Source organism: Molossus molossus, unplaced genomic scaffold, assembly GCF_014108415.1.
Source record: "Molossus molossus isolate mMolMol1 unplaced genomic scaffold, mMolMol1.p scaffold_m16_p_3, whole genome shotgun sequence".
In the NCBI taxonomy this organism is placed as follows: domain Eukaryota; kingdom Metazoa; phylum Chordata; class Mammalia; order Chiroptera; family Molossidae; genus Molossus; species Molossus molossus.
Window position 1 is genome coordinate 24524842 of NW_023425366.1, and position 17862 is coordinate 24542703.

The 17862-nt window shown below is 33.5% G+C and overlaps 1 protein-coding gene across 3 annotated transcripts in view; it reads left to right on the top strand.

The window, feature by feature from the left end:
• The window catches only part of CDH18 (cadherin 18), a 419127-nt gene extending 418408 nt beyond the window's left edge, over positions 1-719 (top strand). The window contains exon 12 of one of the 3 annotated variants that reach the window (XM_036280557.1): positions 61-719. In XM_036280557.1, the coding sequence (XP_036136450.1) occupies positions 61-551 (491 nt within the window). In that variant the 3' untranslated portion in view covers positions 552-719. The remainder of the gene's footprint in view (positions 1-60) is intronic. The other 2 variants (XM_036280558.1, XM_036280559.1) reach the window with 2 other exon arrangements.
• The last annotated feature ends 17143 nt before the right edge of the window (positions 720-17862 follow it).

The window sequence follows — 17862 nt, forward strand, 5'->3', positions numbered from 1 at the left end:
CTCCACAAAGATCCTTCTTTTTTTTTCTAATTCTTCATCTTCTTTCCCTTTTTTTCTCAGCGATCGTAGTACTTTTTATCACCCTGAGACGCAGCAAAAAAGAGCCCCTGATCATTTCAGAGGAAGATGTGCGGGAGAACGTGGTCACCTACGACGATGAAGGCGGTGGGGAGGAGGACACGGAGGCCTTTGACATCACAGCCTTGAGGAACCCGTCTGCAGCTGAGGAGCTCAAGTACCGGAGAGATATCAGACCCGAAGTGCAACTCACCCCTAGACACCAGACACTGTCCACTCTGGAAAGTATAGATGTTCAGGAGTTTATTAAGCAAAGACTGGCAGAAGCTGACCTGGATCCCAGTGTCCCCCCTTATGACTCTCTCCAGACGTATGCCTATGAGGGTCAGAGGTCCGAAGCTGGGTCTATCAGCTCTCTGGACTCAGCCACAACGCAATCAGACCAGGATTATCACTACCTTGGGGACTGGGGACCAGAGTTTAAAAAGTTAGCTGAACTCTACGGAGAAATAGAATCTGAAAGAACAACTTAGCGGGTCAGTTCTTGCAACATTCTGGAATTCACTTCCTGAGCAAGTGAAGACATCGCCTCAGCCATGACGAGGGAGAAGGTGGAGAGAACTGAGCAAGCTGTACACGGCCACTGTAGAAACAAGTGCCCTTTTCATGATCGAAACTGGGTTCTTTCCTCGGAAGAAAGTCAAATGAAAAAACACATGCAAACAAACAGAGAAAAAGCTATTGTTCCTTGTGTATATTTTCAATTGCTCAATAAAGTCTGTGGTACTGTTTAATTAAGAATACCTGGATTCAGCCAAACAATGATATTTGTTTCAATATTTTGTGATTTTCTTTTTTAAAAGCGAAACTTAATAGGTTCAGAATCACTTACGACGGATGTCTAGGGGCGGTACACTGCAGAAAGAAACTTGTGAAGGGGATCACGACCTCTTCGTCCACTGTTCTGGGTGGGCTTTTGAGATCCACATTCTGTTGTTGGGTTTAGCTTTGTCTTATGTTGAAATGACTCGAGGGATGTCCAATCTACCAGGCCACATCATCATGGACTTGTATGTACCATTTCCTTTGCCCTCCCCACCTCTCTTCTCCATACGAAATTGATGGAGCATGGGGATTTGCTGCTTGCACTATAATGTATGCAATTTCTGTGCACGAGTGTGCAGTGCTCTGAAGCACGGAGACTCCTGTCTCTGTCCCGTGGGCCCCTTTTTATTTTGACAGAAAAACACTTTCATTAAATTGATAAAATGAATGATTTAAGGTATACTCATATAATATGATCTATCAGGGAAATATTTTGCCTAACAATTAGCCACAAACCTCACCCTCTACAAAACTTTGGGGAACTCTATTTTCCACCCCCTCATTGGTTTCAGTACGTTTAAATCAGCATATTTGATCATTCCTATACTGAAGATTAGTTGTCAAACATTTTGTGATTGGTTTATGCTTCAGTACAGCTGGCTTATTTACAACTTGGGCAGTCATCAAAAATATATACTTCACAAGACAAGAATGTAGTCTGAGAAGATTATCCTCCGAACTTCATAGACGTACGATTGACTTGTCTATATTCCTTACAGAGGTTCAGACTTTCCCCATCTCACTGACTGATTAGCCCTTATATATACCTGGGATCTACAGGAAAATGTAGGACTAGGAACAAACAAACAAATAAAATATGATATTCACACTTATTGTTCTTGAACATGGCCCCAGAGTTTCTAAGCTTCAGGGCCCCAGACTGTAAAAATGGCAGAGAGTTTCCTCACAGGACTGAGTGAGAATCAATAACACCTGTAAAAATGCTTTGCCAACTAGAAACTGTTCTGTTACATAAAGGCTTGCAGACACCATCTAATTTTCTAATTCCATTAGCGTATAAATATATAGTTGCATACATTTTGAATAAAATGTATTATCATGGGAGAATTGCATAAATCCTTCAAGAGTGAAGCAACTGCTAACTACACATATAATGCACACGTTTAATTATTTTGCTATTTTTCCAAATCAGCTAATTTTCTTAGAATTTCATGGCAGTTTTTCCCCAAATATTTTATATAATATTTTACTGTTGTTGCTATTGATCTTGAAATAAGAATTCAAATCTTTAATGTCCTATTCACCAAAAATAACCACATTTATGTATTGATAGAATTCATAATTAAGAATGATTTCAAGGGGTATTTTTTTTGTTTGCTCTTTAAATTTATCATAATCTAGTGTCTTCAAAAGTTATATGACACTTTCTGTCTGATTCTACCTATGTGCAAAACTTCGAATTTTTGCCTCTGTTTGCAACTGCCCTGTGCTATCCTATTTCAGTTTTGAGGTATGGGAAGTAAGTAAGTTTAATTTGAATAATTGGCAATTTGTGTTTTAAGCCCAAGGAATAAAATGTAATTTAAGTTTTTTACAACATTTTAACTTTCAAAATGCTACTTTATCCTTTTTTTTTTTTTAATATCATAACAGTGTACATTCTGGTATAAAGCTAAATCAAAAGAGACTCTTGGGGGCTTTGGGAATAAGCTCTTGAGAAGCAAACTCTGATTATGCTAATGTTGGACCATATTTATCCTGCAAGAAGGGTTAACCTTTGGAGAACTTCTATGAATCCTGGTGTTTTGACTTTCCTATGCAAAGAGGACCAGATGGCCAGGTTTGGGGAGTCCAATAGGCTTTTGGATTTAGACTTTTGATAAACTATCCACAGCTTTTGTTTTGTTTTAATTATTTTTTTGTTTGTGTTTAATATTCACCTGGTAACTTTACAGATGAGGGTTTTAAAGATGAAAATGTATCTGTAGATTTAACCATTGACATAAAAGCCAAGATCTTCTGCATGGTTTTGAGTACTAAAATATTTCCCTGTTTTTGTAGGAAAAAAAACAGCCAGAACCATTTAATTTTAATTACACATGCTAATGATAATGGATTGCTTCTAAGCCCCTGATATCAAATCTAATATGGAGGCAAAATGGAGCTTCTGCAGTATTGAAATATTATGTTACTGTGTTGATTTATTTTATAATTTTGTTAATGAAATCATTCCAAGCATTATTTTTATATGAATTCTGAAACTAGGCAATTATATTATTATTCTAAGTATGGATTGGGTCTCATATTTTTTATTCTGCTACTTTGAGTAAAAAACAACAACAATAACAACAATGATATATAAATGCTTTGCAAATGGACTGAAGTCATTTAACATTCAATACCTTGCTTTAAAAGCTCTAGTTTTATCAGTGTTAGAAGATTCTCAAAATGTTTAGTGAGCAAAAAGTTGACACATCAACTCTGAACTTTCACTAGCCACGAATATTCAGCTGTGGAATCATACATAATTTCATATGGAATCAGCTATGGAATCACTAATATGCTCGGCACATTTTGTATGTCATAGTTATATTCATAGGTCTAAATAAAATATAACTTTGAAATCAATTTACTTCTTTCTAATAAGATAACTTTTTACAGATACAGCCAATACAAAATAGTAACTGCTAAATAGAGGAAATATAAATTGTTATAATAATTTTTTATCCTAGGTCTTATGAGAATTTATACATTCCAAATATTCTTTGTGAAAACAGTGAGACATCCGTAGGTCTTGAAGAAATTGCTAAAGATCTATCATCAGAAACCATTTCTATAACAATTCTGAACAATGCGGATTTGAAGAAGGGATTGAAGAGGAAATTTCCCTTAAGAAAAGCCTCTATACATAGTTAAATTGTGACTTTCCTAAAATCTGGTACAAGGAGGAAAATAATCTGGAAGAAATTGCATTGCATTTGCACACATACACACACACACACACACACACACACACACACATCTCTTGAAGATTATTGGAGAGTAAAGGCATATTTATAACAGTGACTTAGATATTGGTATGATCCAAGTACAGGAAGTATACAAAACATTATTATCCAACATGTCAAAGATTCCACTAGAATTTAATGAGTATTTTTGGCCTTTATTTTGTATCCAGCCTCAGCACAACTTTCAGTCAAAGATGGAACTTGATTCACAGATGTGGTTACACAGAGCAGACAAAGTTATCTAATAATCATAAATCATTACTTCAGAAATGACTTAATGAATACAGTGCAGCTTTTAAATACTACCAAGTGCTTTGAGTTACTTAACATAATGCCATGTTGTCAGAAATCTGGGCAGAAAGTGAGGTATTTTGGGGTTCACCCTTTTTAGCAATGTAGAAAGATTAAATATGCAGTTACTCATTATTTTGTTTGTACAGATCTGCACTGATGAGTGTAATTTGTTTTCTCTTTTCTGGTTTAGCTGAATATATAAGGAAAACGAACAGAAATTTAGATAGAAGATTCATTCATTTCAGCAGACATCCAAAGTCATCAGTTAACTGAGCATGATAATAAGTACAGTGGACATGCATAAATCTAATACCTTTTGGGGGTAAGTTTTCATCTGCTAATTGGTAAGGAAATTACTTGATCAGCTATTCAACAAGTCAGAACTCTAAAGTTAAATATTCTGGAAAGAGGAAAGAGTCCCAAGTTTCAAACTTAAATTGTACTTAGCTTCAAGACATGATAACATTCAATTAACTTACTTGGCCTTCAATTTTAATGGAACAAACCTCAGAACAGTTCTTGGAAGATTTGACTCAAATTCAATTCCCTCTTTTTACCCTTTAGGAATAAAGGCAATTGAAATATTATCTTAAGGAAACAAAACCATTTCAACTTTTATTTTCTACCTCATCTGCAGAAGGTAAATCTTTTTGCAATATAGGATTAAGGAATCTCATAAACCCTATAACCTAAAGAAGTTCACAAGCATTGACTAGCCCAGCCTGGCATAGAACCTACTCACTTTTTAAAATATTCCAAATACATAATTTTAAAATAAAAATATTAATAGCAACAATTTTAACATAGGAAGTGTTCTTACTTTGATATATACCAATAAAATATGTACTTTTTAATAAAGGAAGAGTTGAGAGAAAAATAGAACATCTTTCATGCAGTGATGCAAAAAAAAATACTTTTAAGTTAGTGAGAAAGGATTATACTTTCCACTTTGCTGAGTCTATGGAAATAAAGGATTTTGCCCTTCAATACTACAGAGACATCAAACTTATTTTAGTAATGATTCGTTTTTAAAGTCTTAGGTGAAATTAAATGGAGAAACTAGGCACTCAAGGACTCTTGAAATTATATCCTGTGAGGAAGGTGTGTCATTTATAAATTAAAATGGGTTCATTGGATGGTTTAGTCTTATTGTCCAGCAAAATTAGCTTTAGAAAAAAAGTAAATGGGCCACATTAGTTCATGTTAACCTAATAATATTACCAGGGCAATTTTTTATATGTAAAAATACATCAAATTCTAACTCTAAATCATCTACTGTCATTTTCAAAGTGCCATTTTAGATGTATTAGTTTCCAACAAAAATTCATCTAATCTAACATGTATTAATTGAATAAGATCCTCTAAAAATTCACTGTATATAATATACTATTCCAGGCACTGAGAGAGAGATAGAAGAAAGCAAAACAAAAGAGTTGTGATGATAGGTCCTATCATCAAGGAAACTAGAATCTCACTTGAGAATTAAGACCTACACATAAAAACTATGGGCAATATAATAGAAATCAAAAGTGGCATGCATTCTAAAATATTTTCAGATACAATGCTAGAAAAGATACAGGATCACCTTAAAACTGTGCGACAGCCCTGGCCAGTTTGGTTCAGCGGCTAGAGCATCAGCCTGCGGTCCAGAGAGACCCTGGTTTGGTTCCCGTAAGGGCATGTACTTGGTTGTAGTTTGTCCCTGGTCCTGGTTGGGTCTTACGGGTGGCAGGTGCTCATGTACCTTTCACGTCGATGTTTCTCTCTCTTTTCCTCTCTCTCCCTCCCACTCTATCTGAACAATAACAACAAAAAAACCTGCAACATTTTTGGTACTCTACAGTAGGGAGCATGATCCAAGTGTAAAGGGAAGCAGAAGACAAGTGAACAGTTTAAGGAAATGTTCAAAGGTAGAATATTCTATGTGAAACAGATAATTTATGCATAGAAATAATGTTAGTTGTTAAGATAAATTAAATTTAGATTTGAGATGACTGAATGAAACTTACTCTTTAACCAATGTTATTGAGTTTATTTCCCCCAAAAACAGAAAAGTGACCATGGTCAGACTTCTCTTTAAAGAATATAAATCTTTCATTAATGTCTATCATTCAGTAAAGATGGATTCTGGAGTTTTGTGTGCCTACAAAAAATAATGTGTGGCTATTTTAATTATTTCAAAAAGACAATTACTTATTTTAGGAGTCTATCTGGAGAAAGTTATAAAAGGTAATTCACATAGGTAATTCACATTATCTGTGTGATTGTTGGAGTAACTTAATTTTATCAATTTATCCATCCTAATAAAAATAAATAAATTAAAATGAGGGCAAGAGAGACACTTTTAAGAATAAAATTTATTCTTAACTGTATAAATGTGTTTCTCTTCTCTAATCATTGTTCTAAGTATAAAATGTTTTTGAAGTAAAAATAAATAATATTTAAATACCAAAGACCAAATTGATGCCTTATTAAAATCAATTATTTTTAATATATTATTCTTAACACTTTACACAAAAGATGGTACATACTGTAGTGTTTCATTATATAAAAATATACACCTGGATTTATTTTTAAAATGTAGCTATCAAACAACATGAAGATTCAATGAGTTGTTAATATTTCAAGTAGACAGCCTGAAATTCCTACTTTTATATTTTCTGCTTCTCATTTTTTCTTTTTTGACATTTACTTGCCCCCCCCCCTTACAACCCTTGAAACACTTTATTGGAGCAAAATTTCTATATTTCATGTATTTTTCAGAACAAATTCAAACAAATGTTTTTCAGAAATAGAAAGTAGTTATCATGCTGTTTCAGGGTTTTATTTTTCAATGCATTTTTCTCCCCCTCTGTCACTAATCATGCTCTTCCTCACGTAAAATAATAAAAGAAAATTGCATTCAGAAAAATACTCTGTGAAAGTCACTTTCCTGTGATCTTGAGGTTCATTCCATGATGTGGTTTGGTTCTGTAGCTCTTGGAACACTGAGTTTCCAGTCTCCTGTGACACATTCTGTCTTCATTCTTCCAAAGACAGCTGGCAGGAGAAGTCATTTTTGTTCACGTTAGATTTATTTCAGAAGGCTTTGCTGATCCGTTTCATAAGACATTAAAATTATAAATGAAATTAAATGTTTTCTCTTTATAAAGCACGTTCAATATCATGTCTTAAATGTTTCAAGTATACTTATAATTTTCAAAAAATAAGTGTTATTTCATTTATACCTTTCCCTTTACTTAAAAAAAAAAACTTAGAAAATTGGTTTTCAAGAAGGACTAACACTGAACAAGTTTCCCAGATTGTATCGCCTATGCTTTTCACATAAATTTCATATTATTCACACAATGATAATAAATGGCAATTAGCCTATCAATAAAATACCACCTTAAAAATAATTTCAATCATTTCTTTTAGTTTAGGTTGAGATAAAATGCATTAGCTTCTTTTAATTTATATTTCACTAAATTCTTCTCAAAATATGATTTCCAAAATTGGAAAGACATATACTTTCCCTGCTTGTTCCTGGTATTTGCGAAATTCTTTTACTTGCCCAAACTAAAGTTAGATGTCCCAAACAACCTTATCTATCTCAGTTCAGTTAGAGAGAATAAGAGATATAGGAAAGTGAAATGCTTTATTGGGACAAATAGTCTTGGGTGAAAAATCAGGTTACAATTCAGCTTCTTTGATTTCCTAATCGATGTCTTAAATTAAAATATTAACCTGCAAAATATTAATAGATAATATTTATACCTAGATTAATAGGACGGGGGGAAACCTTTAGGTTTAGGAGCCTATGATTCAGATCGTATAATGACTACAACTGTGACTACAACTACTTGTTTAAGTTTAAATGTCAATTTAAAGATTGTTTAAATTACCCTTGAATTTGAAAGAGAAATGACAATATCTTTATATTTACCTCACAGAGTTGTTATGAATACAAGTTGTGATTATTTGTGTGTGAAACACAAAAATTAGTAAAATTCTTGGCAAAATAAGTAGTATTTTTATGGTTTCATTTTTGCTCTCTTAAACTCCCGAATCTTCATCCTCAGCCGAAGGTGACCTGGATTATGTTACAGGTGTGAAGGCTTTGCAAAGTTTCAACACAGACTAAGCAATGACATGTTTTTTCCATCCACACAGGCAAAAAAGAAAAATTCTAGAATTAGCTCATTCAATCCTTCATCTCACCATGAAGAATACAAAGGAAATTATAATCTCTATTTCACTGTGTGTATTGGATTTTCTTTAATAACTTCAGTACATAAAAATCTAAATATAAGTTTCCAGGGGTGGGGAACATCCAGTCCGCAGGCTATATAATGCCCACAAAATCAATACCAATAATATCAGACCATCACACACTTCACAAAATTAGCCTGACCAAATATAGCAGACTCAATTTTAAGTTGATATATTTGTATGGTCCATGAATGATATTGTAAATATCCAAATGGCCTCTGACAGAAAAAAAAGTTTCTATACCCACTACTAGTTGAATAAATTAGTATAATTGTATAAATTATACTTACTCTTTACTTCCTCTCTGTTTCAGAATCTTTTTTAAAGTTAGTATATCTTCTTGATATAATTATTTTTAAAACATGAAAATTAACTCTTGTGAAAATGTTTGAAAAAAATATAAATGAAGTGCTTAGAGTAAGAATATATGGAGATTTGTTAAACTTTTGAAATTCAAGCAAAATAAGACTCTTTAACATATTCATGAGGAATATTTTACATAATAAAGGAAACACTTCTGTGGGGGGAATTACAGGAACTATTCATGTATAATAACACCCTGCTATTATATAATAATTGATAAACACCCAGATATAATAAATGCTCAACTATCATCCAGTGCTTGTAAATTCTTAAACAGAGCAAAAATGATGCAGGATCTGGAATAAAACCTGGCATCCGCTTCAAAATTTGTTTTCTTCATCATTCTTCCCATAACCCAGAGACACAAGATTATTAATTTGTATTTATACATTATTAATTGAGATAGTTTTATCTCCAATAGAGAATAGAGTCTATTATCCAATTACAATGAAAAAAAAATGCTTCTATTTTAGGAGGTATTGAATAATATAAAACTGATTTATTTAGAGGCTAATTTTTCATCTGACAGACAATAAAACTTCATATTTCACAAATATGAAAAGAAACATTTGTTTTTATAAACATAGCCTCCCACTGAGGAAGTTACCGTGAGTGTGTTCTATTAGCACACAGTAACTTGGGAATGTTAAGGCAGGTCTTATTGGAAACAGGAGTTCATTTTGAGTACGTGTCTGCTTTCCTCTATATTCCAGTGACACACCAGTCCCTCTCTGTTAAATGACAGCCTAAACTTGTTCACTGAAAAGGTAGAAATTACTAATAAAAATAACAGAATTTCACATCTTCCCTTTGATTTTTCTAAATCTTATTGCTTCTCAACCAATTTGACATCTAAGACTCACCCTGTGAGGTCTTCTTCAGTAACTATTAATTCGTCTGCCAGTCAAAGAATACTGCCTCAGATTTTCAGTTACCCTTTACTTCAAGATCATTGACAAAGTTCCTCACACACACCAAAAAGAGTGACAAAAAATAATCAATATGCTGGTGAAACTGTACCATTTTCTAAGAGTATTACTCCCTGGAACATTTAAACACTGTTTTTTTCCCCCGTGGTTTCTTAAAGAGGACCAGCCAACAGCATAGATTACACCTACTTTTTGGAGAAAAAATTAATAATAAGAGAACTGTCCAGCTGGTGTGGCTCACTGGTTGAGGGTCAACCCATGTACTAAGAGGTCGCCAGTTCAATTCCCGGTCAGGGCACATGTCCAGGTTGTGGGCCTGAGCCCCAGTGGGGGGCATGCAGGAGGCAGCCAATGGATGTTCTCTCTTATGGATGTGTCTATCTCTCTCTCCCTCCCTCTCTCTCTCTCTAAAATTAATAAAGGAAAAATATTTTAAATAATAAGAGAACAGAACAGAATTTTTTAATTTAAAAATAAAAGTTATGACAACATAATTTACTATAGAACAGAACTATTGAGAACATGATATAAAAACAAAAATTGTCTTATAAAGTGCTACGGACCATGTCAAGAAAGTAAAAGCCAGAAGTAGATAGGAAGAGGTTAGACTGTCTGGCACTGGAGATTTATTTCAGATAGCAGTGGGGAGAGTAAGAACCTTTGGAAAGCATTATAGAGCATAAAGACTTTATTGTCAGTCATTTTTTTAAAATAAAGACACTCCCTACTATATGCTCTAGTGCTGACAAAGGCCAGTTTGGGATATCAAATTAAAAAGCACAGCTGGTGTGGCTCAGTTAATTAAGGATGATCCCATGCACCAGAGGTCATGGTTGTCTTCTCTGTCAGGGCATGTACCCAGGTTTCAGGCTCCATCCCCTATAAAGGGCCTGCAAGAGGCAGCCAACTGATGTTTCTCTCTCACTGATGTTTCTATCTCTCTCTCTCTCTCTCTGAAATCAATAGAAACATTAATGCATAATAAAATAAAATAGAGTAAAAATGGGGCACAAAACACAGCAAATCTTTGAGGAATAGAAATGCCTCATATCATCCAAATCATTACAACAAAAGACTCTAGTAAATCGGGGCATATGGCTAATGTCAGTCAATTTTGAATGACACTTAGAAAGTAAATTCTTGATAATAGGAAACAAGACTCAGTGTGGGCCTCCCCTTAGGAGTCTACAGTGGTTGAATTTTCAGACAGAAATTAGAAGGATAAATATACCTACCCTGATAAAATATGAATGAAATTTTAGAAATCAAAATCACATTCTTAGAGGAACAATAATTCTGAATACACACAGTTTACAGTTGGTCTCAAGTCCATGTAATGACTCTCAATGGACAAGATCTTATAGCAAGTACATAAATAATAACACAGTTTATTAATTCCTTCTGAGTATCGAATGTTTCCCATGAGAAATTGCTGTGAAACATATATCTTTGCTTCTGTATTCCACAGAACATTAAGCTATTCCAAGAAAAGACATTTAAACATTTTCAAACTTGAGCCATAAATACCCTGAAATATTTAGAAATAGTTTAAACTACAAAAACAGTGGTAGAGAAGCATCAGAATTAATTATACATGCACAAAACGTAACAACCAGGTGTCCCTAACTTTTGGTTAGAATGGAGGAAAAAATAGAATTTGAAGAAGATGCCAGGTTTTCTTCTATATTATGCATCATACCCATTCTGTTTTTCAAACACTAGATAATATTTGAGTACATATTATATTGGGGAGTTAATTAATCATTGCATAACAACATGGTATTGTGATACTTGATAGTGTCCCTATAATTCGCCAAATTGCTATCAGATTTGAACCGGGATCCCTGAGGTGTCCAGATGCATCTATTCTCACCTTATAGACTAGTCCAATACACCAAAGCATGAGGGCTGTTGGATTTATTGTCAATGAAATCATTCATTTCCTAACCATTATAGAACAAGAAAGAGACTATCTTCAAGGAAAACTAAAACAAATGATCATTGATAGGTGTCAGATTTAATAGTTCATAGCTTAATTTTTAGTCATGAAATATATGTATTATTTTTTATTCTCCAGGCAATAATAACCTTATAAATACCTTTGCTTCTACTTGGAATTCATTTTTTATTTATTTATTAATAAATGAATACCTTAACTTTTGCTTTTCCTTATAAATTCAGCAATATGTATTTTTGTACCTTATTAACTTATTTTAACTGAATAATAATTTCTCCTGTGATTATGGTGTCAATTTATTCTAGTATTTAAATAAAAATTAAGGGCCTTTACCATATTTTTATTGTCTAAAATATTTTATATAATACTGGAGAAATCAGTTCATTGAAAACTTGATTGAACTCCTCTGTAAAATTATCTGGGCCAACATTGGGGGAGGGGAGAGTGCAGGTGAGTGAGATTTTAAATTCTTGATTCAATTAATACTTTTAGGAATATTCAGATTTTCTCATTTTTCTTTAGTCAGTTTTTGTAAAACTACATTTTTTTAGATGTTTATCATTTAAAATGTTTTTTAAACTTTAGCAGAAGATAGCCATGCTATCTTACTATCTTTTTAATATTGACTGCATCAGCATTTATTTCCTTTTTATCCTCAACTATTTCTCGTCTCTCTTTTTTTCCTTTTACCAAACTTGAAAGAATTTTGTCACTTTTATCACTTTTTAACAAATAATCTTCAATTTTAATTTCTTTCTATAGCATACTCTTTTAGGTCTCTAATTTATGTTATTAGCTTCATGACCTTTAAAATTCATTCGGTTTTATTTGGCTTAGTAATTGATCTTTATCTAACACTTTAAGTTTCAAAATTAACTCATTTAAATTAAGACATTTCTTATTTTTTAATATTAGCCTTCTAATATATAAACCTCTCCCCGCACCTCTTAAAACTGTTTTATCTGTATTTATTAGGGCAATGCTATCTTCTATAACAGAAAAGTCTTTCAGTAGTCTATAAGAACAGAAGGTTATTTCTTCTCTGGTATGTCTAATTAAGTGTCTTGATTTGTATTTGGATCTCCCCTAAGCGGTGATCCATAAATCCAGTCACCTTCTATTTTATATCTTTGCTATCCACTAGGTCTTGGACTCAAATGCTGCACCCTCTTTATCCAGTTGCCTTCATCAAAAAGACAGACTGACGCACTCATGTTCTATTTGGTAAGAGATGGTACCATGACTCACATAGATGCAATACAAGTTATGAAATATTACTGGATATTGAGCTTGCTACAATTCAGTGCTCAAGGTATTCACTGGGACTGGTCATGTATGCATTCCCTTCCTACACACTTCAAAATTCTAGATTCCCAGAGGTAAAGAAGATGTTCAGAATATACCATATTTTTTGCACACTTTAGGTTATCACAACCAGTTTAGATTTTGGATAGGGAGCAGTGAGAAGTCTCCCAAAATCTAAGCTCTCAGATGCCAGTCAAGGGCCAAATTGCAGGCAGGATTTTATAAGGAATGCAGTTTTATGCTTATTATGTCAATTCTTTTCTGCAAACTTGCCTTGTTTTGGAAGAGAAAGTGTCAAATTTCTTGCCATTAAGGATATTAGATTTTGGTATTTTTGTAGATGTTTTTTATCAAGTTGAGGAAGTTCTCACCTATTCCTAGTGTAGCAAGGATTTGTATCATAAATGACTATGTCATTTAGGGTTCTTTAGAGAAACAGAACCAGCAAGGAGTATATATATTCATGCGCAGCATAATGACATTTTGGTCAATGATATACAAAGGTGGTCCCATAAGATTATAATGGGACTAAAGAATTCCTTTCACCTAGTGATGTTGTGGCCATATCATAAGGTCAAAGAGCAAAGCATTACTTACGTTTGTGGTAATGCTGGTGTAAAAACACTACTGGGCTGCCAGTAGTATAAAAGTATAGCACTTATAGTTATATACAGTTCATAATGCTTGATAATGATAATACATGACCATGTTACTGGTTTAGTTATTTACTATACTACATTTTTATCATTATTTTAGTGTATACTCATTCTACTTAAGTAAATAAATAGTTTTCTGTGAAAGAGTATGCCATGTTACACTGGCAACACCCTCACACATCTCACCTTTACAGTGTGCCTTGAATACACCATTTTCTCTTGTGCTTGATTTAACCTCATGTTTTGTATAGTAACCTGCTGGACAGGCTTGTGGGCTAGAGCAACAGGCTATACCATCTAGCCTAGGTGTGTAGCAGGCAAAACCATCTGGCTTTGTGTAAGTACACTCTGCTGTTGCACAATGATGAAATCACCTAAAAATGTATTTTTTCTAATGTATCCCTGTCCTTAAGAGGTACATGACTGTAAAAGGAGATTTATTATAAGGAATTGATTCAAGCAATTATGGAAGCTTTTGAATCCAAAATCTGAAGCATGGGTGGCAGGCTATAGACTCAGGGGAGTTGATGGTGTTGAAGTCCCAAGGTACTCTGATGAAGATTTCCCTCTAAGAGGCTGGTCTTTTAGTTCTACTCAGGCTTTGAACTATGAGGCCACCCGCATTATGAAGGAAAATATGCTTATTCAAAGTTTGCCTATTTAAATATTAGTCTTATCTAAAATACTCTCTGTGTTGATACATAAAATGAGCCATCACAGTGGATGTCAGATTTTGTCAAGTGCTTTTTCTGCCTCAATTTATGTAAGTAGATGGCTTCTCTTCTTTATCCTGTTGACATGAAGGATTCCAGTGAATGGCTTTTGAATGTTGAAGCAATCTTGGAAACCAGAAATAAATGCTACTTGGTTATGGTGTACAGTTATGTTTTATACTTTGTCTAATTTTTGTCCTGGGCTCCTGGGATGCAGTTTCTAAATCTTTGGGATTTCATGAATGATAGGAATGTCTTTGTTATTCATGGTGGGCCCCAAGCTATCACTCCTCATTTTATGTTAATGAGATAAGATATGATGGGCCCCTGAATAGTTTCAGGATGAGTAAAGTTGGAAGCAGATGGTTTCAGAAAGAACTGTGTGATTTGAAGGTAGGATCTTTGACCCAGGTGGTATCAGCCCTAACTCAAGGGAGTGTATGGGGACTTTCGACTGAGTACTGTCATTTAGACAATTCAATTGATAATACCTATATAATGAGAACTAATAAAAATTCTGGACACCAAACTCAGTCTGGCTTTCTAGTTGATAAACACATCAATGGGTCAAGAGGGTAATATGTTCTGATTCAACAGGGAGAGGACATGCTTGCTTTATATTTGGGATCCTCCTAGACGTCTCCCTATAGGTCTCTTCATTTGGCTTGGACTAATTTGAATCCTTAATAAAGTGGTAATTGAAAACATAGCATTTTCTTGAGTTCTGATACTAAGTTATAAAATCTGATAAAGTTATGGGAATTCTTGAATTTGCAGTCATTTGGTTGAAAGTGCAGATGGTATGGGGACCCTTAACTTTGCAAGCATTCATGTTGAGGACTGTGCCTTTACCTGTGGAGTCTGTGCTAACACTGGGTACACAGAGCCAGAATTGTATTACAATATTACATATGTTGTGCTGGATTCAATTGGATAATTTTTTATGGATGATTTTTGCATATATGTTCATGAAAGGTATCTATAATTTTCCTTTCTTGTGTTATCTGGTTTTGGTATTCAAGTAATGCAGACCTCCTACAATGAGTTTTGAAATGTTCCCTTGGCTCCATTTTTTGGAACAAATTGTCAAGAGGTGCTATCATCAATTCTCCACATTTTTAGTAGAATTTACCAGTGAAACCATCTGGTTCTGGTTATTTTTTGTATGGTTATTAAATATTGAGTAAGTTAATAGATACATCTATTGAATTTAGCTCTTTCTCCTGTGTATGTTTCAGTAGTTTATATCTTTCAAGAAATTGTTCTATTTTATCTAATTTTTAAAGAGTTGTTTATAAATATCCTGATATTATATTCATAATATTCATAGGATCTCTCAGCTGAATTACCTATCTTTTTTGAAGGTTTTCTACTATCTCCATTAACATCTTTAACATATTAATCATAAATCTTTAATATTTCAAAAACTTTGTGATACCTGAATCTGATTTTGATGCTTGTTTGGTTTATTCAGATGTGTGTGTGAGTTTGTTTGTTTGTTTGTTTTTCCTTGTCTTTTAACATACTTTGTAACTTTTGGTTGAAAGACAGATGTGATTAATAAGGTAAAAGAAATTCAGGTAAATAAACTTTTACTGTCTGTTTTTATGTTAATGTAGGTAGGAGTTGGACACGGTTTAATGTTTGTATTACCAGCACGTGCCAGAGAATTCAAAATCCTCCAATGTCCCCAATTTTGGTTTTCCTGTTGTCTTAATATCCTCCTTCAATAGACTCTGTCTTACAACTTTTTTATTTCTATCCAGTGTTATTATACTGTAGTCTTGTTGATATGGAGTTATGAAGTAGGGAAGAAAGAGAAGTCCTATAATTCTGTATGCTTGAGTTATGATATTTTTTTTACAAGTGCTTCTTAGCTTACCTCTCCCTTAGCCTAGAAGTAAATGGAGTCAGGTATGTGCTCTTCCCCCTAGGTGGATTAATGCTTTGATAAAGATTGTTTTTTCCCTTTTCTCTTGTTAGAAGGAATGTTTTATGTCTATATCTCAATGGCTGACTTTTTTTTATCATCTTGCCATATCCAAGAAGACATTGTTTTGGCTCTTCAATGTAAGAGTTTCATGCAGTTTATATAGGTAAAACTCACAAAATTGTGACACCCCCCCCCAAATGAAGGCCCCGAGATTTCCTCATGCTCATGCTAGTGCACGGTCTGCCTCTATCAATTTTTTAAAATTACCATTTAAGTGTCCTTACTTGTTTTTATTTCAATGGTTTCTAATCCAAGAATGCAAATTGTGACTGATATTCTGTGTATTTGAATATCTCTAGATTTCTATGTAGCAGTTTGTCTTGATGGCTCATTTCTTTGATAAATCCAAGAAAAATAATTGACTTTTAGTTTATGCATCTTTTTTTGTTGCTGTTCTTGTAAAACCTAAGAGTGATGAATTCCAAAATTTTTCATGTTGGAGTTGAAACTTCCTCTCCCCCTGAAGTCCTTTCATACCTAATTTCGAGGTTATCAGTGAGCGTTGGAAGCCCACGGGACCACTGCAGGCTAGAGAGCTTGTTTACCTTTCTGAATTCCTGCTTTTTTATCATTTGGAGCCTGTGAAGATTTTCTTCAGTTGTCTGCTCAACAGTGCCTTTTAAAAGTATGTCTTTGTATTTCATCAAATATTAGAAGTACTTTTCACAAAGAAGCCCTCCCCCCACAAGATATCATATTCCCATGTTGCCAGAAAGAGAATTAATTTGCATTTCTACACTCTTATTTTAAAACTTTCATTTCAGAAAAATCCTCTAAAGGCTACTGACCCATCATGACAGCTATATCTTAAATTATATCAGAACGTATCATATTAATATGTAATCCATATAAAAATTAAGATATCTTAGTTTATGTTAAATTTTTTAAACCATATGTTTTACACTAAAAGAACATTGCAATTTATTCACCAAATATTCATCAGTTAAAATAAAATGTAATCTCAGTCATGGTAGCCAAATTTCAAGTGCTTAAAAGCCTTCTGTACTGCTACTGTATTGGGCAATTCAGTTCTAATACTTGGTCACGTCAATGTGCTATTTGAACATTTTTTTTTGTATTTAGTTTTGATTCTTATAAAACACAGAGTTTGGAATGTAGATTTCTTTCTTGTACTATACCAGTAGTAGAACAAATGTGACCTAAACTGATTCATTTACTTTCTTTCTCTTACTTAAAATATGGATTAGTTTTTTTGCAATATATATTTAGATTCTTCATAAATGTGACCATCAACAACTAATTATAATATGTGATTATGATTATGTCTTCTAAACAATTTTTCCAAAAATATATTTAATGCTATATTAATAATTTTGCAATATTTCTCTTCTCATTGGACTTTTGCTATCAATTTTTGGACACTGTCGTGGTAGAAAGACAGGCTGTATGACTCACACCTCCTTATTTGGTGAACAATTCATATTTTCTTTTTCTAATAAACAATTTCAGATATTCTGTTGACAATGTTCACAGTGACCAAAAATACTATGATAATTTATCTCTGAATA